Here is a 26,972-nt window from a genome sequence, read left to right on the forward strand (position 1 = left end):
TCTGAAGAAGCTCAGCTTGACAGTGATCATTAACTACTCTACCAATTTTAACATCATCTGCAAATTTAGACATCACGCCCTCTATCCCTTCATCAATGTCGTTTATGAAAATTAAAAACAACAGTGGTCCTAATACTGATCCTTGGGGAACCCCACTTCTTACATCAACCCAATCTGAGGAATAGCCATTTATCACAACCCTCTGCCTCCTGCCCTGAAGCCATCCTTCTATCCATCTAAGGATTTTCCCAGTGATTCCAACCTGTTCCAGCTTATAAAGCAACCGCTCATGTGGGACTGAGTCAAAAGCTTTGCTGAAATCTAAATAAACAATGTCGAAATTATTCCCTAAATCCAGCTCGTGAGTGACCCTTTCGAAATAGCAAACCAGATTTGTTAAACATGATTTTCCCTTTACAAAACCATGCTGAGTATCCTTGAGAATTTCAATTTGATCCAAATGATCCTGAATTCCACCCTTGATCATTGCCTCCATGATTTTCCCTACTACTGAAGTCAGACTGACAGGTCGATAATTTCCAACTTCACTTTTAGAGCCACCCTTATGTATGGGAGATACATTTGCACATTTCCAATCCAAGGGAATCTCCCCAGAGTCTAGTGATGCTCGCATAATTAGCCTCAATGGTTCAATGCACTCGCTTGCCGCCTCTCTTTTAAGATTATAGGGTATATTCCATCAACTCCAGGAGCCTTCCTGGTCTGTAGGCTCGAAAGTTTTTTCATTAAATAATCTTGCGAAATTTCAATATCATTAATTACATATTTTTTAACTTCGCTCCCACAATTTCCCATTGCCACAAAAGGCTTTTCATTTGTAAATATCGATGCAAAGTAACTGTTGAGTTCATCTGCAACGCCAGCTGGTGTATTTATTACTATCCCCTTTCCCTTGGGTTTTCTGCAGGTTGCCAGTGTTGGGTACTGCTATGTCAATCAGATAGGTAGCCTTTTCCTTTTTGTCCACAAGGGTTATGTCCGGTCTATTGTACAGGATTGTCCTATCCGTTATTATGGCATGGTTCCAGTACAGCTTGTGGGTTGGGGTCTCTAGTACTGCCTGGAGTTCATACTTGTAGTACGGTACACTTTATTTGATCAACTGGTATTTCCTTGCTAGCTTCTGATGTATTATCCTGGCTACCTGGTCGTGTCTATGAGTGTACTCAATCTGGGTAATCAACTTGCATCCCACAGTGATGTGTTGATAGCCCGTTTCTGAGGCCAGGTGGCATCTAACACTCCAGGCTCCTTGGCAATGTTGATTACCTGGTCCTGGATGGTGAGCATGAATCCTTCAGTTTCGGGGAAGAGCATCCCGTTCGTGAGCCATGCATTAGAAGCAATTTTATCTATGTGACCCTGATGGAGATCAGGGTCACATAGATTATTATTATTTTTTTTCTTATTATTATTATTATTATTGTCCTCTCTGGGACACGAGGGGTAGCCTTAAAGTGCGCCCTGAATGAGTGACATAATGGAGCATCACTCCATGGAGGTCATCCTTTGATGAATCCTGAAGCGGGTGTGGATGCCCTGCAAGACCCGTACTGCCATGATTTTTAGGTCAGAGACCAACAGGCCTAAAGTCTGGAGATAAGAGGCAGAGGCAGGTCTCCAAACTCCTCTATGTGAAATGGTAGCCATTGACAATACTGGATTAAAGCCAGTTAAATCTCTGATTTGATCTTTGAGATTACTATTGGTATCATAATACCTTGCCTTCAGTCTGTGCGATACAGATTAGGATATGTGCGATATCCTTGCCTAGAAAGCATAGACAGGATAGGAAGGGAGGAGGTGTTGTGCTGTTAATTAAGAAAAACATAAAATCAAAAGTGCATCCAGTTGATATAGATCAGTGCTTCTCAGACTTTTATGGATCACTGCCCCCCTTGGTTGGATCACCCCCCCCCCTAAAAAAAACCCTCACCAGGGCTGTTTTTTTAGCCCGCCAATATAAAGTGAAGTTAAATAACTGAAATGAATATTTGTCTGTTAGCCTTCAAAAACGTAAATGCAGCCCTGCATGTATGTGTATGAATTATAAAGAAAAACTATTTACTAAGCACTTTATTCCTTCTTCAAAAAATTCTAAAAAATTACAACTACATAAATAAAGTCAGTTATAATCACTTAAATTAAGTCATAAAAATTAAAGTTAATAATATAAATAAGCCATGATATTAATGGAAATAGTTAATTATATTTTAATATTTAATGCGATGGATGAGCTTGGTGGAGATTTATTAGCTTATCAATATTAGGTTTAATATCTGTAAGTAGAAGTCGCAAATCACCACGTTTAACAACATCCAGACAATTTATTTGTTTTGTCAGCAATTGAGATACAGCACTGAAACCAGTTTTGACTAGATATGATGTTGGAAAAGAAATAAGTAATTTTTTTACAGCTCCCCACAATGCAAGATAATGGTCAGGGATTTTCTTTTGTAACCAAAATTTCTGATATGAATTTTGAAATTTTGGCTTCAGTTCAACTTCATTTTGTAACTCAATCAATTCTTCTTCTACAAAACATTCACCATCGTCATTATTTAAAAAAGGATTTATAACCCAATCTGAAATTTTCAAATTAAGGAGATCTTCAAACCTTTCCTGCATATCTCTGTGCAACATTTCTAGATGATTAAAAAAATTTAGTAGAGTTTCATCAGCTATTTTTTCTTTTTTCTCTATTTCCAACAGATTTGGAAATTGATACAATTCACATCATCCTACGTTGTGCATAAAAAGCTTTAATTTTGAAATAAATGTGAAATTTCAGTTTTTGCTTTAATAAGAGTTACATCTTCTCCTTGTAAATGTAAGTTCATTGAGTTGAATCTAGTAAATAAATCTGCAAGATAAGCAATATCAGTTTTCATTTTCTTGAGGTCATTACTAAGGTTGTTTTTCCTATCTTCAAAAAACTTGACAACAGTATCAAAGAGTTTATAAAATCTGTTGAGACAGTTGCCTTTTGACAGCCACCGAACCTCGGAGTGAAGTAGCAATCGTTCAAAATCTTCACTGTTTTGAACACAAAGCTTTCGAAATATACGATCGTTCAAAGAACATGCTTTAATTTTATTTATAGCAGTAATAACAGTTTGTAGAGAATTGTGCAGTTGATCACCAAGTTTTTTCGCAACTAAATGCTGATGGAGAATGACACAATGAACAGTAATAATATTTGGCACAGCATTTTTTAAATAAGCCATAAAACCCTTATAATGGCCAATCATTGATGATGCTCCATCTGCCCCCTGTCGCCCCCTTTCATGCCTATCACCCCCTGTCACCCCTTTCATGCCTATCACCCCCTGTCACCCCCTTTCATGCCTAACGCTCCCATGGATAATTCTAATGCCCCCCCCAGGAGGCGATATCGCCCACTTTGAGAAGCATTAATATAGATGAACAGTCTGTTGAGTTAATTTGGTGTGATAAGCACTGCGAAAGCAAAAATAAAAGTTGGAGTGTGTTATAGGACTAATGACTCGAATGAGTACAATAAACAATTGTACAGGAGAAAGAGTAGGCTAGTACATCAGAATGTCTTATAATGGGGAATTTTAACTTCCCAGATATTGAATGGAACTTGTGGATTGGTCACTCACACACTAGAAAGATTTTGTGGATTTATTGGATAATTGTTTTCTGCAGCACCATGTTCGAGAGGCAACCAGAGAGGATAATACTCTTGATCTGGTAATCAGCACTGATCATTCATGTATTAAGAATTTGCAGATAAAGGAACCACTAGGTGGCAGTGATCACAGTGTGCTGATGTGGGATTTACTTAAAGATATAATTACCGTCAGAGGTAAAGGGGAAGGATTTTTGCTTCCGTAAAGGTGACTACAGGGTCTCAGAGATTTTAAATTCTGTATAGTGGGATCAACTGATGATGTTACCAACAGCAAATTCTAAGTGGGAAGCATTCAAGGAATTAATCGTGGAAGCTACTAAAATTTTCATACCTATTAAGAAATATTGTTCAAAGTTTAGGATTAAATATCAAACGAACTAATCAGACTCGTGGCAGAGAAGAAAAATGCATGGGATGCATATAAATTATCATATGACACAGAAGGCTATAGCAGATATAAGCTAGTCTGTAATCAAGTCACAAAAGAATGATTTTGTAATAACTGAGAACAAAGTGAAAGAGAAATCGTTGAAGTTAAACATAATAAAGGCACCTGGGGTGGATGGGATCTATCCAGTTATATTAAAGGAGGCAGCAAAGGAAGCAAGCAAACTCTTAGCCATAATTATGAGAGCATCCTTGGATTCAGGGGAGGTCCCCATGGACTGGAGATGTGCAAATGTATCCCCAATTCACAAGGGGGGGGGGATTGAAGGGTGGCACGAGTAATTACAGACCAGTTAGTTTACCTTCTGTTCCTGGTATAATAATGGAGTCACTGGTTAAAGATGCATTGCAGGATCATCTAGACAAGACTGCAACAATAATTCAGACACAGCATGGGTTTGTTAAGGGAAAGTCTTGTCTGACAAATTCGATTAGATATTATGATGTGGTTACAAAGGAACCGGATGCAAAAAATAATTTTGATAATTTCAGGAAAGCTTTCGACGCTGTTGTGCATGGAAAACTACTGTACAAATTGGAGCAGAATGGTATTATGGGTAAGTTGCTACAATGGATAAAAGGATAGTTGAGTGGGAGAAAACAGAGGGTAGTAATCAATGGGTGCTGCGCTTCATGGACTAATGTTATTTGTGGAGTCCCACACGGTTCGGTGTTGGGTCCACTGTTGTTTTGTATATTTATCAATGATATTGATGAAGGTATATATCAGGCTTAGTGTCAAAGTTTGCAGACGATAAAAAGGTTGGCAGGGTTGTTAATGACAGTAATGGCAGTGTGCTAATGCAACTGGATCTAGAAAATTTGGGAAGATGGGGGGAACTAAAGTTCAACATTGACAAATGCAAAGTACTGCATATGTAACCCCTGGGCAGAAGTAACCCCAGAGAAACGTACCAACTGTGGTACTACACTTAAGGTGGTAGAAAATGAAAAAGACCTGGGAGTAATTGTGCAGTCAGATATGAAGTTTTCTGAGCAATGCAGACAAGCTGCCAGCACAGGTCATGGGGTTTTGTCAATGATATACAGGAATTTTGCTAGCAGGGAAAAGGAGGTGATTGTCCCTCTGTATAAAGCAATGGTCAGACCACGCCTTGAGTACTGCATACAAGTCTTGATTCCTCATTTTAGGAAGGATGTAGATTTGCTTGAGCATGTATAAAGGGCAACTTAAGCCTTTCTTACCAAGAGAAGCTTAAGTTCTGCAAATTGTAGCGGCTGGAGACTAGGCACCTGCGAGGTGATCTGATTGAGGTGTATAAGGCCTTGAATGGACTGAGCGCACTGAATTCTGATGGGATTCTTCCATTCGTTCAGATTACAAATCTAAGTGGGCATAAATTCAAATTGAGGAAAGACGTATGTAGAATAAATGTGCGGAAATTTGCCTTTGGCCAGCGGGTGGTTAATTGTTGGAACAAACTTCCATCTGTCATTGTGGAAGTTGATAGTTTAAATAAATTTTTAACTAGGAACTAGACAAACATTTAGAGGGAATTGTTTTGTAATTTTTTTTTTTTTTTTTTTTTTAATTTTTTTGCTGATGCTGCATAAGCTCTCTTGCATCACATGCCACCACTACTACTACTACTACATCAGGTCATGGCCATATCTAACAACCTGCACATCAATAATATGAGCACTCTGTGCATTAAAGCACACAATAAATCTTAATTGTTTATACAGTAACGTTAGAAGTGTCGTCAATAAAATGAGCGAATTCGAACTGTTGGTTAGAACAAGTAACACGGACATAATACGGCTTACAGAGACGTGGTACCACCCGGAAATTGGGGATGATGAGTTTCAGTATGGCTTGTATAATGTATTTAGGAAGGATAGGTTAGATAGAAGGGGTGGTGGGGTAATGCTTCTTATCAGAAGCAGCCTGAGTGCTACGATAGCTTTCCCGGATTCAGACATTTCATATGCTAGTATAGAGTCTGGTATGGTGTGAGATAGTTGGAAACAAAGGTAAAATGCGAGTAGGAGTAATCTACAGACCAGGTGATTGTGAAGATTATGACAAAAGCCTCTACATGCAAATGGAATGGGCAAGTAAGCGTTAATGCCTTATTATGGGTGACTTCAATTTGCCTCTAATTGATTGGAGTAAATGGGAAGGAAACTCGACATGGGGAACAAAATTTTTAAATCAACTAGATGACTGTTATTTGTATCAACATGTCAGGGAAAGTACTAGAGAAAAGAATATCCTAGACCTCATCATCACACATGAATCAGATGACATAACAGGGCTGACAGTAGAGGAACCAGTAGCAGGAAGTGATCACGGAGTTCTACGGTGGATGATGACGAGAGAGGTAGCAGAAGTAAAAGGCAAAGGAATGGGTTTTAATTTCAGAAAAGGAAATTACGATGCCTTAAGGTACTACATGGCCTCTATTAACTGGGTAGATATCGTGCAGAGAATGAATACAATTGAACTGTGATACGCTTTTAAAACATTAATCACAGATGCCTTGAATGCATATATACCATTAAAAAAATACTCCACGAGAAGGGTTCCAAGTTGGATGAATAGTGAAGTCGCCGCATTACTTGAGCAGAAAAAGGTGGCATGGAAAGGTTACAGAGCAATAAAAAGTACTGAAGCCTATAACAGCTACAAGGTGATGTGTAATAGAGCCACAGAAAAGGTTCGACAGGCAAAGGCAGTTTATGAGAAATCACTAGCAAACAGAGCAAAGTGGGAGGATAAAGAATTCTTCACATATATAAATGCCAAGAAGAGCAGGACAAACCAGATCGGACCCATGGGGAAAAATCAGGAAGTACACGAACCTAAGACAGGAGATCAAAAAGATGTGGCATATGCAACAAGTAATGACCATCCCAATCATCATGTCAACCACATGTATGGTGCCAAAGACCTTACATAACAGCCTAGCAGCAATAGGTCTCCCAGCGAACACCTACAAGGAACTCCAGAAAGTCGCAATCCTGAACACCTGTAGGATTGTCAGAGAATTCCTCGACCAGCAGTAACATCAGGCATAACAACAACCACCCTGTGTACTTGGTAGCAGTACCCGTCACGAGGTGGAACCTCCAATCAGGGAGAAATAATATAAGATCAGCAATAATAATAATTTTGTAAGTCAAGTAAGATGATAACATCTGATGTCTGATGTGATTACAGCAGCTTGTGGTGGTATTATACTGCAAATAAAAAGCATACATTTTAGTTTTTTTTAGTATTTTTACCAGGGTTGCCAAGAACTTGAGTGCCAGTTTATTTTGTTTGTAAATTGCTTGTATTCTGTGACTGTTTTGCATGTTTGCTTTTTTGTGAAGTAGTATCCAGGTCCTTGTTAGACTAGTTGCCTGGTTGGTTTTGGGATACTTGCCATTTTTATAACTATTTAACAAATATGTTTTACTCCTCTCTGTGTCTCTCTGTGATCCTTTGCATCCAGTGCATTCCCCTCCCTTTAGCACAGCTGTGTTGGGAGATGAAAAACCTGAATTTTCAGATGGGAAGAATATGCATCCCATACTCAAGATTTACTAACTCGGTCATAATTTTTTAAAAAATTATTTAATAACTCGATCATAATTTTAAAAAAAATTATTTAATAACTCGGTCATAATTTTTAAAAAAATTATATCCTAATATATTTAAATTTTTTTAATTTGTAAGATACATGTGTTTTATATTAACATCCTAATCTATATTAATTGGAACTGTTGTTTTTATTAATTTATTTAGGTAATGCTAGCAGAAAGGAAAGGTACTGATGAACTTTATGCTATCAAAATTTTGAAGAAAGACATTATCATCCAGGATGATGATGTAGAATGTGCAATGGTAGAAAAACGAGTACTAGCATTAGCTAACAAACCCCCATTCCTTGTGCAACTACATTCTTGTTTCCAAACTATGGTAAGTAAAAGTGCTAGTAATGTAATGTATGAACTGCAAAGTTTACAACATGGCAAATTTGTTCAGTTAAATAACATTATTCTTTCGGCATTAAAATTGTTTAGAGAACTTTAATTTACATTTGACAGTGGAGAATAACAGCAGTGGCCTCTGTGTAGCTGAGTGGTTAGGAGCAGGAGTGCATTAGTATATGCTCTTTGAATAGACCAGGGTTCAAGCCCTTGACTGCTAAATATGATCGAGTTGCCAACTGTCATTGCAGATTATGGTCCATTCCCTCAACGTGATTTTTTGAGAAGACCTCCATCCTACAATGGCTAAAAATTTATTTTTATTTTTAATAACAGTAATATGGAAATAATTTTAAAATAATTCAGTTATAGTGGAAAATGAATCATAAATATTCATAATTAAAATATTTATTCCTGATCTGCTACTGGATATCTTCTAAGTCATGTGGAATATCTGAAATAAAGAAAAAATGAATGTGGGAGCCTAACTAAGGTTGGTGAAGTCCAGTCTCCTAGGCTTTATGTCAAATGTTGGAAGTGATATGTTGGCAGTTAGATATTTTCCTCTTCACTAAATATGCTGATATATATGTGGAACAGTCTGTCCCAGGGGGTTTTTCTCCCCCAAAGCAGTGCTGATGAGAAAAGGTAGTACAGTAATACCCCCCCTGTATCCGTGGGGGATACGTTCCAAGACCTACCATGGATGGCTGAAATAGCGGATATAAGCAAACACCTGCTAACCCATATATAATGTGATTTTCTTGTACATACATACGTATAATAAAGTTTAATTGATAAATTAAACACACAGTAAGACATTACCAACATTAAATATGGTAATAATAAAGTACAGCAGACTCTCAATTTACCGGGACACTTCAAGACTCGAAATAAAAAAAAAAAAACACAGAAATCATAAAATTCAAGTAATAACTAGAATAGGTATAAACAGATATTTTGCAAGTCGTAAATAAGCGCTGGCGTTATAAGTGGTAATTGGGAGATTAGTGTATCTATTATCTTGCAACCCCCACTGTTTTCACACCTATGGCTCAAAACAAAAAAAAAAAAAGAAAAAAGACCAAATGTTTAGTTTGTTTTAATGCATTGTGTGAATTGTTGTGTTCTGTCACACTGCAAAAGGACAAATTTTGTTTCATTATTTATGTCAGGCATGTTGGATTTTTTTTTTTTTTTTTTTTTTTGTTTAGAAATTGCGAAAATGATGGGCAAACAAGAGTTGTGCTTTCAAATTAAACAAAAACTTGAAATTATTCAAAAGTTTGAAAATGGTGCATCCGTTAAATCTCTAAAGAACCATTATAATGTTGGTGACCAAACCATAAGCGACATTGTAAAAAATAAAGGGAAGCTATTCGATTTAAAATTGACATCATAACAAATAATTGGAAACTTCGTATTGGACACGTGAGTAGTACGTGTTAAGTTTTTTCATTATTTTTTTCTGTGGTTAACCGCAGGTAACTGAATCAGCAGATACAGGGGCACAACGTGTATCTTAAATGAATAAACCTGCATTAATAGAACTAGTAATGCTGTGGATCATTGTGATGAGATGGAGAAATATAACATTGAACAAAGAAGACTGCTTTGGACTTTATAGTGATCTTGACAAAGATAGTCAATTATGGCATTTGGGCATGAAGAGAGTGTAATAACAAAATCTTCCTTAAACTTTCTTCTTTTGTGAAAGTGGTCCATGGCATACACTGAAGTTGAAACAGTCAAACAACTGGGCATTAGCTTTATTGTTGTGCTCTGCAGTCTCACACAACTTGGTGAATCCAATTTTGGTATTCTTATCTTTCTTCAGATGAGAAATGGGCTATTCTACGTTAAAGGGGTGACATTTACTTATCCCTTGGTAGACAGGCACCCTTTTTCTCCCGGTTGCAGGGAATTCAAAGCTGTTTGACTTTCCTGCCATTGAAGAAATGAGTGGTGTTGAATATGTGTGAAATTTTCAATTATTTCTACAGATTGGCTGTGTATGGCAGGCTGATGTAAGTCATGTGATGATGTTAGAAGATAGCACTACTTTTTCAGGGAACCCCCATCCCTCCACCCATTTTACTCTAGTGTGTGTCAACAACATTTTGATTGTCTGGAAAGCACAGGCAAGAAAAGCATGATAATTTCCTTACATATGAGTTATGATTAAAAAATTCAAGACTTATTTTCTAAAAAAATTATGATATGTACAACAATTTTACGAGTAAGACCCCTTCAAAGTAGTTTCTCTTGATTATATATTGGTGTCCCAACTGACACTTCTGGAGTCACAGCTGGAAGTCATCATCTACAAGCCAGTTGAGTTCTGTTGTCACATTCTGTTGTTAGGTTGGAATGTCATCAAATTTTTGTCTGTTCAGCTTCATTTTGAGTTTGAGGAAAGAAATCGCATGAGGCAAGATCAGGTGAATATGGAGGATTTTGGTACTACAGGAACGTATTTTTTTGGCCAAAATTTATGGAACAGAGAGTGCAGTGGGGAAACCATCTACCATTTTTAAGCAACTGGTAGTGTTTCTTCTTAATGTTTTCCCTCATTTGAATTGCATCTCCTTTATAATAGGCCAGGTTTACCATGTGATCATTCTGAACAAATTCATAATAAACAATACCTTGAATGGAGAAAACCAACAAGCACAACAACATTATTTTTCCATTTGACTGAACCAGTAATGCTTTTTTTTTTTTTAGGTGGGGGAGTTTTGTGGCTTCCACTGGAACAACTGGAATTTCATTTCCGAAACAGCCATATCTCCATGTTTTATCATGGAGATATGACTATGTTTATTAATAACAGTTTAGCTGATAATAAGTTCACTTCCACTCTTTATTTTAAGCTTCTTGCACAGCTCTTGATGTAAACTTTTTTCATCATTTCATTCAAACATCTTGGAAAAAAATTTTGGTGGCATCAGTTGATGTGTGCCTAATTTTCTGGAACTTGATGCATGTCAAGGTTTTTTGGTAAAAATTGTCTGGAATTTTTATCAAAAGTTTTACTAATTTCTGGAATTTTTGACCAAGATCAAGTTTGCTGTGAGAAACCACAATCAAATTGATCTTTGTCAAAAACTGTTGCACACACACACACACACAAAGCTTTGTGTGCTGTCACATTGTTGTGGTGTAGCAGCCAGTCCTGATTGTACCACTTTTTATACCATTTCTCTCAAATGCTTAAGAATTCCCAATTTGTACTTTGGGATTCTTAAATTGATTGGTAATTTGTCCTGCAGGAGTGATAGACCAGGTTTACCCTGTGACCATTCTGAACAAATTCATAATAATACCTTGAATGAGGAAAACGAACAATAATTTATCAATATATATTTATCAATGATATTGATGATGGTATATCAGGCTTAATGTCCAAGTTTGCAGATGATACAAAGGTTTGCCGAGTTGTTAATGACAGTATGCTACTGCAACAGGATCTAGAAAAGCTGGGCAGATGGGCTGAGAAGTGGCAACTGAAATTTAACATTGGCAAATGTAAAGTACTGCATATGGGTAGAAATAACCCCAGATAAACATACCAACTGTGTGGTACTACACTCAGTGTGGTAGAGAATGAAAAAGACCTGGGAGTCATAGTGCAGTCAGATATGAAGTTTCTGAGCAGTGCAGACAGGCTGCCAGAGCAGGATTTTGTCAATGATGTACAGGAATTTTGCTACTAGAGATAAGGAGGTGATTCTCCCTTTGTATGAGGCAACGGTCAGGCTGTGCCTTGAGTACTGCGTACAGGTCTGGAGGCCGTATTTTAGGAAGGATGTAGAGTTGCTAGAATGAGAGAAGTACAGAATGAGTACAGAGAAGAGCAAAGAGATTGTGGAATGGAACAAATGGTTGCTGTTTCCAAGAAAGGCTTAAGTTCTGCAAATTGCAACATCTGGAGACTAGGTCCATGTGAAATGGTCTAATTGTAGTGTATAAGGCCTTGAATGGTTTGATCAGGCTCAATGCTGACAGGATTCTTCCTCTTGCACAGATTACAAACCTGAGGGGGCATAAATTCAAATTAAGAAAAGACAGTTGTAGAATAGATGTGCAGAAATTTGCCTTTAGCCAATGGGTAGCTGATTGCTGGGACAAACTTCTGTCTGTCATTGTGGAAGTTGATAGCTTAAATAAATTCAAGGAAGAACTGGACGAACATTTTAGAGCAAATGAATGTGTGAAATGGGATTTATTTTATTTATTTATTTTTTTTTGGCTGATGCTGTATAAGCTCGCTTTCTTGCATCATGTGCCTCTGCTGATGCTTCTATAAATTCTGGTATTTGAAAACATATTGCTTTCACACTGTCTACTCTACACTCCCATCTTGTATCAGACAAAATTTTAGTGTTAAATCCCTTACATGTTTTTGTAATATATGCCAGTGTGATGTTGGCACAACAAATATAGTGTAATTTTTTTTGCAAAATGCCAAAGAAAGTAACTGCTATTATATATGAGCTTGCTATATCCCAAACAATAAATCGATGTTATGACTTGCACAAGGAGTATATGTTACTTTGTGATTTTCTTTTGAAATATATGCCTGGACACCTTGACAATTGTCCGATTGTCGAGGCCTTGGCCTTGAAAATTGGACAATTCTATTACTAATTCATCCAAAAGCAATTAAAATCTTTCTGACAATCCTCTTCTTGTTGTGTCATGTACTAGCAAAAAAGTAATAAAATGTTCACAAATATCAACATTGCTACTGCTAGATTCGCTAATGTACTCAAATCTCAAAATAACTGATGATTGTTCTGTGTGATTTATATCTGGTGTGCAGTCAAATAATAGAGAATAGTATTTTGCATTCTTCACCAATTTTACTATTTTTTGTTGTACCTTATTCCCCATAGTATTAATTAATTCATTTTGGTTAATATGAGGTAATAGGTATTATGTTTTTGTCCAATTTTATTCTTTTCTGAAAAACTATTTAAATGGTCTTTTAGAATTGGATCGAATTTTGCAATAAGCTCAATGAGACCTAAAAAGTTTTCATTATTGGGCATGTAAAGAGTATCATGTTCCCCTCGAAATGCTAAATTATGTTCTGCTAAATATAGTATTGCAGCTATTATATGCTGAAACACACTGCGCCATCGCTCTGTTTCTATTTGGAGAAATTTTTCATGTGTTTCAACTGTACTTCCTGATTTTAAATTTCTCTCCATTTGCAACCAAGTATACGTGATTTCTAAATGATTAGAAGCATATTCATGCATTTTCAACTTTGGGTTTAAATGTACTCATTCAGAAAATCCTTTATTGCATAAAAGAATGTCAGAGTTTGAAAATAATTTGCAAGGAAAATACCAGATGTTATTGGAACTTCTTGAATATATCAGTCATCTTCTAATTTGTTTATCACTATTTGTTATTTTCCTGACATAATATTGTGTTGAGAAGGACCTTTCCTTCTGATCAATAGGAAAGTGATCGGCCTTCATTTGTACTGGACCTCACTCAATTATAAATGTTCTTGTCCCAACATTTAAATATTTCGGCCATGTAGCCATCCTCAATATTGAAATCAGTACTTTCATTGATTTGCTTTGAGGCTGAAGAAGTTCCTTTTCCATCCGCAGCAGATGCCCTCTCAATCAGTGGATAAATTAATAAATTTTCATAGTCCTACTCTTCATTCATTTCTACAATATTTTTATCATTGGACTCCTCATTGCTTTTATTGGATTCACAGAAAACTTCTTCAACTTCCTTCTTTGGTAACTGTTTTGTTCTAATTTGAAGAGGTGGCAGTAGGATCGATATGACTTTTTATATATTGAAAAAGAGAATCTTGTCTTGCAATCTGCTCTTTATGCAATTTTCTTTTTAGTTTTTCATTTCCACTTAAATATTTTCTGTTTCAGTCTTGCTCTTTGCTAGTCATGATGTGTCCTCAATCTAATTTTAAATAAAAATATTGATATTTATTTAGTATTCTTAATACATGTACATACATGATACAGAATTTAAAAATACATATATTAATAAAAAAAAACATATATTAATAAAAAAAAAACATATATTAATAAAGACGGCCTCCGTAGCCGAGAGGTCAGGAGTGGGAGTGCAGTAGCACACGCTCTTTGAGTAGACCGGGGTTCAAGCCTCTGACTGCTGAATACGGTCGATCTGCCAACCCGCACTGGACCAGTGTGGCAGACTAAGGTCCATTTCCCAACATGAATTGTTGAGGAGGCTTCCATCCTGCAGTGGGTTGATAATGGCTGCACTTTACCTTTTTTTTTTTATATTAATAATAAATAAAATTATAATCTATTATAATTAACTTATAACTTTACAAGTGTAATGGTACAGTGTAAATCAGGGATGGGCAACCTTTTTAAATGATAGGCCAAATAAAATGTCTGTGAGGTACATGCAGGCCAAGTTTTTTTTAGCTTTCCACGATTTTTAGGATTATTAAAATGGTGTATAATAAACAAATTGTCATAAACAGTTTTATGTTATTTATTTTAATATTTATACAAATACAAATTGAAAATAAAATTACAAAAATACAATTATAGTAACAAAATGCAAATACAATTCCCGAATAAAAAATTGCAATATTTTGTTTTTATAATATTTAATGAGAGATTTGATACTCTTTATTTTTTATCAGTCGATTGATATCTGGATTGATATTTGTCATAGCAATGTGCAACATATTTTATTCTATTCAGTTTACTTCAGAAATTTGGGAACTGTACTTGGATTTTATAAATGTCATTTTTGAAGAAGGTGTTCACATCTGTACGTGCTTCCAAATAATGACAGAATTTTCTTTGCATTATCTGTCATTTGTGGAAATTCTTCTTGGTTCAAATTTTTATAAACAATTTCATTTTCTTTGGCCATGGGTAAAATGACATACACTGGTTAATGACATACAACAGATATCTTTTAAGGACACAAAAGTTGATAATATTCTACACATTGGCCCTCATGACATTAAGAGTAGATCATACTTGACAAGTACAGGGCAATTATAAGATAAAGTCACGGGTTAGGGTTAAATTTGAAAGTGTGCAATTCTGCACAGATACAATATGAGGGAATACCTGACGAGAGCCTCATCAATCAATTTGGCCTTTGACAGATTGTGCAAAGATCAAGGGATAGAATTTTTCTCAGCAGTCTGTGCTTGTGAACAGGAGAGACTTCTTCTACAGGGATGGGATACACTTAAATATAAAGGATGCTGTTGTTGTTGTTATTTGGTTTTTAGGAGCATTAGCAACTAAGGCTATATTGCTCTGGGGATATGCGGTGGTCATTCCCTGACCTTTCCGCATCCTCCGTATTTGGTGGTGACAGGCTCAAACCCCGGTCTAATCAAGAAGTGTGTGCTACGCACTGCTGCTCCTTCCCACCTGGCTACAGAGGCGCCTATAAAGGATGCAAGAATATCTGCTAATACTATTATAGCTGTGCTGGGTGAGTTGGAAAACTGCTAACAGATTAACAATAGCCACATGTAGAGCAGAAAGTGATTCTTGCATTGCTTCTATTGGAAAATGTAGCAACCTGGAAAGCAAGGTACCAGGGATTTCGAGGCTTAGTGTTGGTCATCATTGAACAAGGAAGTACACAGGTTGCATTGTGGTAATTAAGAGTAAGAACAAGTGAATGTATACTTTAATGTACACCAATGCTAGCAGCATAGGAAATAAATTCAATGAATATATGAAGTGCTGGTCAAGTCACAAAGGTAGACATTGTGAGGATATCAGAAACATGGTGTCACTCAGATATGAGGGATGTAGAATTTGAATATGAGGAGTGCAATGTGTACAGAAAGAACAGCAGGACAGGAGCAGGGAGGGGTTATGCTTTAGTTAAGAAGTGCCAAGAATTTAAGGCAGTGTATCCAGTTGACATAGGTGGTCAATGCAATGTTCGGTATGAGATAAGTACCAGGAAAACAAAACTGAGAGAGGAGTATTTATAGATCAGATGACATTGATTGATTGATTGATTGATTGATTGAGAGAGAGAGAGAGAGAGAGAGAGAGAGAGAGAGAGAGACACTCTTGTTTTAATTGTCAACAGTGATTTTTCATGCATTAAAAGAACCACCAGGTGAGTGGCAGGGATCACAACGTATCACACTGTATGCTTTTATAAAGAAGACTACAGCCTCAGACAAGTTTTTAAATTTTATACAGTGGGACTAATGATGCTACCAACAACAACAAATTCTAAATAGGAAGCATTCGGGGAAATAATCATAGAAGCTACTAGGCTTTCATATCAATTAAGAAATACTGTTCAAGGCTTAGACATAAATGCATGTCATATGAAATAATGAGACATTTTTCAGAGAATCAAAATTTATGGGATGCATATAAATTATCAGGTGATACTGAAGTCTAGTGTAGATATAAATTTGTCTACAATCAAGTCACAATGGAGGTTAAGCAAAGATGTGTCATAATCTGCCTTGGCAGATTATGACAAATCTTTGTCAAAGGAAGCAAAGAAAAATAGCAACTTGTGTATGTGCAGACACAAGAAAAGACACAGACACAACTAAACACTAGAAGGAAGGGGAAGAATCACATTGATCCTTTGATATAGGTCATTAACTGTTGATGATCCTGCTCAGGTTGCTGACAAACTGATTTAGTATTTCGCAATTACTTTCTCACATGAGGAATACTTTAGTGCAGTGGTACTCAAAGTGGGTGCCACAACATCAAATTTAGCATCGTTTACATCGTGGCCATCACTATAAAAGGTTGTTGATTTTCATGCAACTGTGTAAATCAGAAGTCTTCATGAAATAATTGTAACTGTATCACAGTGTTTATGTACATCCACCTACATATACAAAACAGCTGAGCCGTCCATCATGTACACTGTATTTGAAACAGCACAGTGCCGCTGCAAATGCTCATACTCACTTAGCGGATCTTAGCCCTTAGTCCTAAAATTAATAAAATTTCAATATAATTTTGTATTGTTTTTTTTTTTTTTTTTTTAATTTTGAATTATTTTAGTTTCTGGATATAAATTAGAAAATGTACTTATTGTTCTAAAAACATTAAAATAAGTATGAAAAACAATTGAATATTATTTCTTTAATTTAGATTTTTTATACAATTTATTATTCTTTTTTAGAGATATAGAAATTGCGCATAAAATGCAGTATGAGGCCAATTTTTAAATAAAAAAAAAATTTGTTTAAAAATCATGTACCAACAGCCAAACGTTTTTTTCATGCATTTTTTCAAAAAAATTCCCTCATTGCCCTTCCACACGCACCACTTTACAAAATATTCTGCCAGCGCCCATGCACCTGGTGCTGGAGGCACCGAGAATTTTTCATAATGGATTTCAGGTGTCTTCACATTAAAAAGTTTGAGAACCACTGCTTTAGTGAGTAGATGCCAGAAGTTTAACATACTCTAAAAGGGAGCCAAATGGTTTTGTAATAACAGAGAAGAAAGTGGAAGAGAAATTATTGAAGTTAATTATTAAAAAAGGCAACTGGCTGGATGGGATCTATCTAATTATATTAACAGTGGCAGCAAAGAAAGTAAGCAAACACTTAGCTATGATTATGAGAGCCTCTCCAGATGCAGGGGAGGTCTGGGGGATTGGAGATGTGCAAATGTATCCCTAATTCACAAAGTGGGATCAAAAGGTGACTTGAGTAATTTCAGATCTGTTAGTCTGTTCCAGGGAAAATAATGGAATCACTGGTTAAAGAAGTAATGTAGGACCAGACAGGAGTGAAGTTATCCTTCAGTTACAACATAGGTTCATTAAGGGGTGATCTTGTCTGACCAGTTTATTGGATACTATGATGCAGTAACAAAGGAACTGGATGCAAAAATAATTTTGATATCATATACTTGGATTTCAGGGAAAGCTTTTATTGTTGTTAAACATAAAAGACTGCTGTTCAAATTGGAGCATTGTTAGCATTAAGGGCAAATTACTGTTATGGGGGGCTCCCTGGTGTCAAGAGATTCTGTGGCCAAGCAACTATTTTGCATATATAGAGTGTTTTTCTCCCCAGCAACTGAGTTTCTGCTGTCCCATGGTGGGGCCGGTAACCTGGGTGGTAAAGAGAAACCCCCATGGCCAAAAGGAGCCATCATGGATAAAAGCAATTATCCACCCTTAGAGCCTTCGAGCTCAAGAGCAGAAACTTACATTGACTATGACTCCAGACACAACTTAGAAAATGACAATCCAAAGAGACAGATGACTGATCAGATGGAGTACTCCTGCCCGTTGTTTTTAATTTTCCATTCTCTCTCTAGTCAGCCTAAGAGCAAACTGTTTCCCTATGTGATACACAAGCATCACAAAGGTATTGCAGAATCTCCTAATACTGTTAAGAGACTGCAATCAGGAGACCTATGAACCAGAGACATTTGGAGAAACTTTTAGAACTTACAAACTTTGCTGGTATTCCAGTAAAAATATCTTCTCATGCAACCCTAAATTCATCTAAGGGAGTCATATCCAGTTGGGGGCCTATTAAATGTCACGGAGGAAGAAATAACCCAAGAGCTGCAGGAACAAAATGTATTGAAGCAAAACATATAATGATCAAGAAAGACAATCAACTTGCACCTACCAGAAATATTATTCTCACCTTCAATATGCCTATCTTACCTGTCTCTGTAAAAGCAGATTTACTTTCCGCATTTGCTCATATATTCCCAACCCTTTAGTTATAAATGCCAAAAGTATGGCCATTCTCAAACTGTATGCAGAGGAGACTCTATCTGTCCCAAATGTGGGTCCTCAGACTACACTCAAACAGACTGTTCGGCTACAAAAAATGACTTGCCCAAACTGCAAAGATGACCATCCTGCATATTCCAAAACATGTGAAAAATGGAAAACTGAAAAAAAATAGTAAAATACAAGGTCAAGAATAAAGTCAGTATCAAGAAGCGAGAAAACTAGTTGCATCCACTATAAACAAAAATATTACCTATGCTAATGTAGTAAAAAAATACCAATCTCCATTCAAACTGATGTCACAATTTTCACTAATAAATCAATTTCTGATTGGGCTAGAACTGCCCACTCTGAGAAACAACCAATGTACGTAAACAACAACCCAAATTCTCAAACCAGGAAATAATACTCCTCTGACAATACCAGCTGCATCTTCTCCTCCAATGAGTGCTGTCACATCCCATATTACAAACTCAAATGCAATGAAAAATATCCAGGACACAACCATGGACACAGTTGGCACATCTATACAGGAAGATCCTATTTTAGAAATCTATACCAAAGAAGAAATGGACACTGGTCGATCAGTTTTCTCCAAAAAAGATAAACCAAAATTGGAACGTCATAATCCAGTCATCTTCAAAAAAACAGTCAGGTACAGCTCCATCAATTAAACACAAATAATGCCTTGTATTTTACAATGGAACTGCAGAAGCTTTCGTTGCAACACAGATGATATCCATGATCTAATTAACCGATTTTCTCCAGTTGCCCTTTGTCTTCAGTAAACTTACCTAACCTTGCAAATTTATCCTTCGATAGAGAACTCTTTAAATTTAAACAGTATCCGAAAATTTGGCATTCCAGTGTCCCTACATCAAGATGAGAAGAAGTAGTCCATTCATGAGCAAGAATAGGTTACATACATCTGATCCACCTTCATTTCATCACAGGAGACGATCCACCACAGTGTCTACATTGTTCTATAAATCTTACTGTTAAACACATTTTCATTGAATGCCCATGCTATAAACAAGGCAGAAATTCAACCCTGTTATCATTGGTTAACCATCAGAAACCAATAACTCTAGAGAATCTCATTGGTGACAATGCAAATATTTCTGCATTTTTCAACTTTCTGAAGCAAATTGGAGTTTTTAATCATTTCTGATTTCAGCCTTTTCTGACATTGCTAGAATTTCTCTTCTATTAATACAATAAATTAATAGGCACATTATAGCCAAAGCAGCTTATGCACCATTAAACCCCAACAACAACAACAACTGTTATGGATAAAAGGATAAGACAGAGAGTGGTTATCAATTGATATTGCTCTTTGCGGTGTAATGTTATTAGTGGATTCCCACAGGGTTCAATGCTGGGCCAATTGTTGTTTTTTGTATTTATGAATGATATTGTTGAATGTGGTACCAGACTTAATGTCGAAGTTTTCAGATGATACAATGGTTGACAGGGTGGCTAAGGATTAATGACAGTCATTATCATCAGCCATTTTCAATCCACTACAGGAAGGCCTCTCCAGCAACTTTCCAGTTCCTTCTGTTTTGTGCAATGGCCATCCATTTACTACCCACAAACCCATGAATTTCATCAATCCATCTCCGCCGTTGTCTTCCAGGTTTTCTTCTAGCTCCTCTTGGGTACCATTCTGTTATTGTCTTAGCCCATCTGTCATCGTGTCTTCGAGCTATGTGTCCTGCCCAAGACCATTTTAGTTCTTTAGTTTTGATAAGAATGTCCTTTACTTGAGTTTGCTGCCTAATCCATGTGTTTCTCTTCTTATCTAACAGTCTGATACCCAATATAATTTGTTCCATTCTTCACTGTGTAGTTCTCAGCTTCTCTTCCATTCTTTTGGTGAGTGCCCAAGTTTTACTTCCATAAGTCATGGCGGGTAGTATACACTGGTTCATTATTTTACGTGTCATTCAAATTTGGCTATTGCTCCTCAGTATGTGACCATATTTCCTGAATGCTATCCATCCAAAATTTATTCTTCTCTTGACTTCCAGCCATTTATCATTATTACATCTAATGAGTTGGCCCAGAGAGGAATATGACTCCACCTTTTCAATTACTGCTCCTTCAATTATATCCCTTTCTATGGCATACTTGTTCATCATTACTTTTATTTTAGCCATATTCATCTTTAGTCCAAAATTCTTACTAACTCTACATAACTGATTAAGATTTTCCTCTAATTCTTTGGGATCGTGGTTTATGACCACAATGTCATCTGCAAATCGTAAATGGTTTAGGTACTCCCATTCACATCGACTCCTTTCTGCGACCAGTCTAATCTTCTGACAGCTTCCTCAAGGGCAGCAGTAAACAACTTCGGAGATATTATGTTCTCCTTGTCGAACTCCTTTCTCAATTTTAAATTTGCTACTGTCTTTGTCTAGTTTAATAAAGGAGGTAGCATTCTCATATATTTTCTTCAAAATTATAATATATGGGGTATCTATGCCTTGTCTTTCCAGTACCCAAAACATTGCTTTATGCTCTATGGAGTCAAATGCCTTTTCATAACCCATAAATGCCAGGCATAGTGGTGTTTTATATTCATTTGCTTTCTCCATTAGCTGTGATATTACATGAAGGTGATCCATAGTTGAGAATCCTGTCCTAAACCAGCTTGCTCTTTCGGTTGATTTTCATCAAGTATTCTTTCTAATCTGTTAGTAATGACCCTTGTGAACAACTTGTAGATATGGGATAACAAGCTAATTGGTCTATAATTTCCAATTTCTGATTTATCTCCTTTCTTATGCAGCAAAACTATAATTGCATTATTCCACTCCTTAGACATCACATCTTTTCTAATGCATTTTTGTGAAAAGTGTTTCCAGTTTTTGTGCTGTGTCTCTTCCTCCCAATTTTAGCAACTCTAGGCAGATGGGCTGGTAAATGGTAGTTGAAGTTTATCACTGACAAATGCAATGCAACATATGGTAGCAGTAATTCCAGAATAATGTACAAACTGTGTGGTACTACATTCAGGTCAGTGGAAAATGAAAAAGCTCTGGGTTTAATTGTTCAATCAGATATGAAGTTCTCTGAACAGTGCAGACAGGCTTCTAGGACAGCTCATGGGGTTTGTCTATGATATAGACAAATATAGCTAGCAGGGAGAAGGAGGTGATTATCCTGTTGTATAAGGCAATAGCCAGGTCACACATTAGTACTGTATACAGGTCTGGAGGACTCATTTTAGGAGGAATATAGAGCTACTTGAACAGGTACATAAGGGCATCAAGATTGGTGTGGGGAATACAGGGGTGCTCTTACCGAGAAAGGTTTTAGTTTTGCAAATTGTAGCATCGGTAGACTAGACACCAGTGAGATGATCTGATTGAGATGTTTAAGGCTTCAAGCGGCTTGAGCAGCTTCAATACTAATGGGATTCTTCCACTTGCTCAGACTATGCAAATGAGGGAGCATAAATTCAAATTGAGGAAGGATGGTTGTAGAATTGCTCTGTGGAACTTTACCTTCTGCCAATTGTTGGTTGATTGGTGGAACAAGCTTGCAGTTATTGTTATGGAAGTGGATAGTTTGAATAAATTCAAGGAAGAACTAGACAGACTATTGGAGGGGATGGTTAGGTGAAATAGTTTTTTTGTTTTTTTTATGGGTGATATGATATAAGCTTGATTTCTTGCATTATGTGCCACTACTAATGCTAATACTAAAATGTATCAACATTCAGTATTGTAGTTCTTTTCAGAAAGACGTAATTCTTAAAGCTTCTTTCAATAAACAAATCGTGTGGCACATTAATGCTTGTAGATTTAGATGGATGTGTGAAATTCCTTTTAAACTTGTTGTCTGAGTTTTAAAAGAGATTTCAAATCAGCAATTGTAATGTAAAGTTTTAACTTTATGAAAGGAAGTACACCTTCCCATGGGATTACAGTAAAAAGTTTTGTTTTTGTTTAACGTATACTACTTAGTTATGCAAGTGATGAATTCTATGGCACCCTTTTTCGCCTTTCTGCATTTGATTTCCTAGCTTTAAAAAGATGTTGTGTTGTTTACAAAAATTTATAACTGCATATATCACAAATTTCTCATCCCTTTTCCATTCCCAGAGGGAAACTGTTTCCTTTTGTGAACTTTCCCACGTGCAGTTACTGTGTTAGTGATGCTGTTTTTTTTTTTTGTTTTTTTTTTTTGCATCTCATTGAGGCAAGATTGGCAAATAAACAAACATCGGTAGTAATTACTTTGTGATAAGTCTTGTTTATAAAAAAATTATTTGTCTATTTGAGAGAATATGACCTACAAAGACATACAGCATCTAAATGGTCTGCATTTGGAAACTACTACATTAGCTGATTCTCCCTCTGTGAGCTGTTTAGTTGGTTTGTCAATATCTATTTTGAAATTTGTGTGTTTATCATAAACTACATTATTTTTTATATACGTTGTTGGGGACATGATCATATTAGCATTATATCTGAAACTAGTATAATGAGACATGGTATATTAAGGTTGCACTGTATTGAATATGGATTTTATTTTTATAAAATTTGTCTCTCATTTTGAGAGACAAATACATCTCTCAAATTGATAAAAATAATTTTTAGCCATTCATCAAAGAATAAAAATATATGAATTATCCAATAAATTATATTATTTTTTGCTTGCTTTTCACTCTCTCTTTAATTTCATTTATATATTTTTTAATAGTTCTTGGTTTTATAGCTTTTGACCAACAACCCAGAACATCCTCTTGGTTTGTTTTGATGAACAACTTTTTGCCATGACAATGCCATGATGACAAATATCAGTCAGATGTCATTTGAAACATATTAATGATAGGAAAATGCAGCTGACTGTTTTTCTATGTGAAATATCTCTGACCAAAATTAATTAAAAATCATGTACTAGTTTGGAAAAAAATTTTAACAATGGCCCAAGAGGATAATATGCTGCATAGAGGAACAGAAGTTGAAAGTTTCCTGTTATGCTGATGTTAAAAATTGGACACAGCACTTTGCCTTTACCAATCAGTGCACTAGGTTGCAAAATTTGCTGTGAAATGGCCATTACACATATGGAAAGTGCACCAGTTATGGCGGCAGGAATCCTTGCCATAATCTTCAGCAGTAATTACCAGAAGTCATCAAGAAATGGCTGTAGATGGGGGCAGGAGAATGAACTGGATGGCAGACAAAATTTAATAATTTATGCATTTATTGAATGTAGTTATTCTTTCATTAAATAAAAAGAAACATTTATTGAATATAGCAACCAATTTCATGAAAAAAGAAAAGTGATTATCAGTATACCATGTTCTGAGAAGACAGGTGAGTAGAGTAGAACCAGAGTGGAATCCCTAATTAGTTAAAAAAATAAATAAATGAAAGGTTTTGCCACCTTCTGGATTTTGGGATTCTGAATATGGGGTCCAGTATCATTAACTTGTATTACAAGCTCAAAATGATTGTATCAGTGATTGTTTTATACCTTCAACTGCATGATTTTAAATTTAAAAGCATGATACAGGCTAATATCAGGTATCATGTCAATTTCCAAAAATAATTTATGCTAAGTATTTTCATAAATAACTGAAATCTGTATTTAAATTTTCTTTCTGTATTAACCTTCATTTTATTTTAGGACCGTCTGTACTTTGTAATGGAATATGTTAATGGTGGTGATCTGATGTTTCAAATTCAGCAGTGCGGTAAATTTAAAGAACCAGTAGCTGTGTAAGCCTCACTTTTCTTTTGAATGTAATATTGTAGCTGTATTTGAGATTTTACCTTTTTTTTTTTTTTTTTTTAAATTGTTGTTACTATCTCCTTATCAGTATTTAAGAATATAAAAAGAATTCTCAATTATTGTAATTCTTAAATTGTGCTTAAAATAATTTATAATAATACAAAACTTTTGAATCATTAAGATTTCATGCTAAGTCATACATTACATAAGAAGTGGAATTCTATTATTAAGAATTTGTCACTACTGGCTGAATGCAGATTCCCCCAATGATAACCTTTAAATATGCTGATGAAACCTGTAGTACACTACTACCAATTATGAAACAACAGGGATTACCTTTATTTTAGATATATGAATCTTATTTTCTAACCAACTCTCCTAGTCCAATGCACTAATAATTCTTTGGGAAGGTGATATCAATTTTACAAAACATGTGGGACATCTTCCCCACTGTCAGAACCGTAGCGTTCAGAACCGAGGGTTCTGAACACTACGGTTCTGATAGTAGGAAAGATGTCAAACATGTTTTGTAAAATTGATATTGAATTCCCAATTATTAGCGCATTGGACTGGGAGAGTTGGTTGGAAAAGAAGCTGCCTATATCTAAAATAAAGGTAATCCTGTTGTTTCATAATATAATAGAATATAGGAATTATCGAGCACTTAATAGCTCTCTATTATCAAAACCACTACCAATGAAGGTTGATAAATAAGGATAAAATTTTGATGGACTAGAAATATTATTGGTTCTTTTTTCTAAATATGGAAGATTCTTTCAAAGAACAGAAGAAATAGAAATAGTTCAGTGAATTTACAGAAGAAATAGAAATAGTTCAATGAGTTTTCAGAAGAAATAGAAATAATTCAGTGAGTTTTGAACTGAATTGGCAATGTATGCTGGCTAGTTTTAATGCAAAGAAACTTTCTATGCTCAGACTCATTTTAAAAAAGCACTGCTTTTAAAACAGAAAAAATTGGAAATTTTTTCTGTTTTAAAATAGCCAGCAATGTATGCTGGCTAGTTTTAATGCAAAGAAACTTTCTATGCTCAGACTCATTTTAAAAAAGCACTGCTTTTAAAACAGAAAAAATTGGAAATTTGGTAACCCTTTTATTGTATTTTAAGTATTAATTTCATTCCTAAAAGATTTCAGTTTTCCACACAAAAATTAAAAGTTGTGATCTTGTTTTCCATTTTTCTTACATAAAAATAACATCAGGTTTCCCTGTCTGGTATCACAGTTATTTTAAACACTATTTTTTGCCCAAAAAAGACATCCTTTTGATGAAAATTGAAATGTACTCATTCAAAATTTCAAAATGTGTACTTTAGCACATCTGCTCAATTTTCAGCACTCAGAAAATTTTCTAATAGTATTAGTAGAGCCATGTAGTGCAAGGATGCCACTAGCTTTTCCTGCACTGGCCATTTTTTTTTTTTTTTTTTTTTTTTGTCTGTGCAGTAGCAGGTATGCAATATTTATTTAGAGCATGCCATAATGGAAGAAGACTTGCTTTCTGAAATAATATTGAAATATCAAAATAGATATTTTAAGACTATAGGAGAAATTAATGATATCATGGAACTGAATGCATCAAGAATATGCAACATTAGGTTATTATACTTATTAAGGTGCAGTTTTGCTACCTGATTGTCCAAGGTAACCAACAGGACCAGGGTATGTCCGCCAGGGGCAAAGGTCGATGACACTGTAGAGCAGATATCATCTTTTAAGGGCACAAAAGGTGATATTGTTGTACACGTTGGCACTAATGATATTAAGAGTAGCAGACCAGCGGAAATAATAACAAGCATTAACATTAGCAAAGGCACATAAAGCACGAAAGCAAGCTTATATAGCATCAGCCAAAAAAACCCCCTTATTTCACCCATCCACTCGCTCTAAATTTTTGTCAGGTTCTGCCTTGAATCTATTTAAGCTATCAACTCCTACAACGACAGATGGAAGTTTGTTCCAGCAATCAACCACCCTCTGACTAAAGACAAACTTCCGCACATCTATCCTACAACCGTCTTTTCCTCAATTTGAATTTATGCCCTCTCAGGTAATTATTCTGAACAAGAGGAACAATCCCATCAGCATTGAGCAAGCTCAAACCATTCAAGGCTTTATACACCTCAATCAGATCACCACGTAGGTGCCTAGTCTCCAGACACTTTAATTTGCAAAACTTAAGCCTTTCTTCATAAGAGCAACACTTTGTTCCATTCACTAAACTTGTTTTCTCTGTACTTATTCCAACAGCTCGACATCCTTCTTAAAATGAGGCCTCCAGACCTGTATACAGTACTCAAGGTGTAGCCTGACCATTGCCTTATACAAGGGGATAATCACCTCCTTATCCCTACTAGAAATATTCCTGTATATCATTGAC

The 26,972-nt window shown here is 35.8% G+C and overlaps 1 protein-coding gene across 2 annotated transcripts in view; it reads left to right on the forward strand.

Annotated features, from left to right (window-relative positions):
- The window catches only part of LOC150076375 (protein kinase C, brain isozyme-like), an 847,829-nt gene that overhangs the window by 563,553 nt on the left and 257,304 nt on the right, over positions 1-26,972 (forward strand). For both annotated transcript variants that reach the window (XM_090387781.1, XM_090387780.1), the window contains 2 exons: positions 7,881-8,054; positions 24,470-24,561. In XM_090387781.1, the coding sequence (XP_090243907.1) occupies positions 7,881-8,054; positions 24,470-24,561 (266 nt within the window). The remainder of the gene's footprint in view (positions 1-7,880; positions 8,055-24,469; positions 24,562-26,972) is intronic.

Source organism: Mastigoproctus giganteus, chromosome 13 (genome assembly GCF_048544385.1).
Source record: "Mastigoproctus giganteus isolate SK-2022 chromosome 13, ASM4854438v1, whole genome shotgun sequence".
NCBI classification, from domain to species: Eukaryota; Metazoa; Arthropoda; class Arachnida; order Uropygi; family Thelyphonidae; genus Mastigoproctus; species Mastigoproctus giganteus.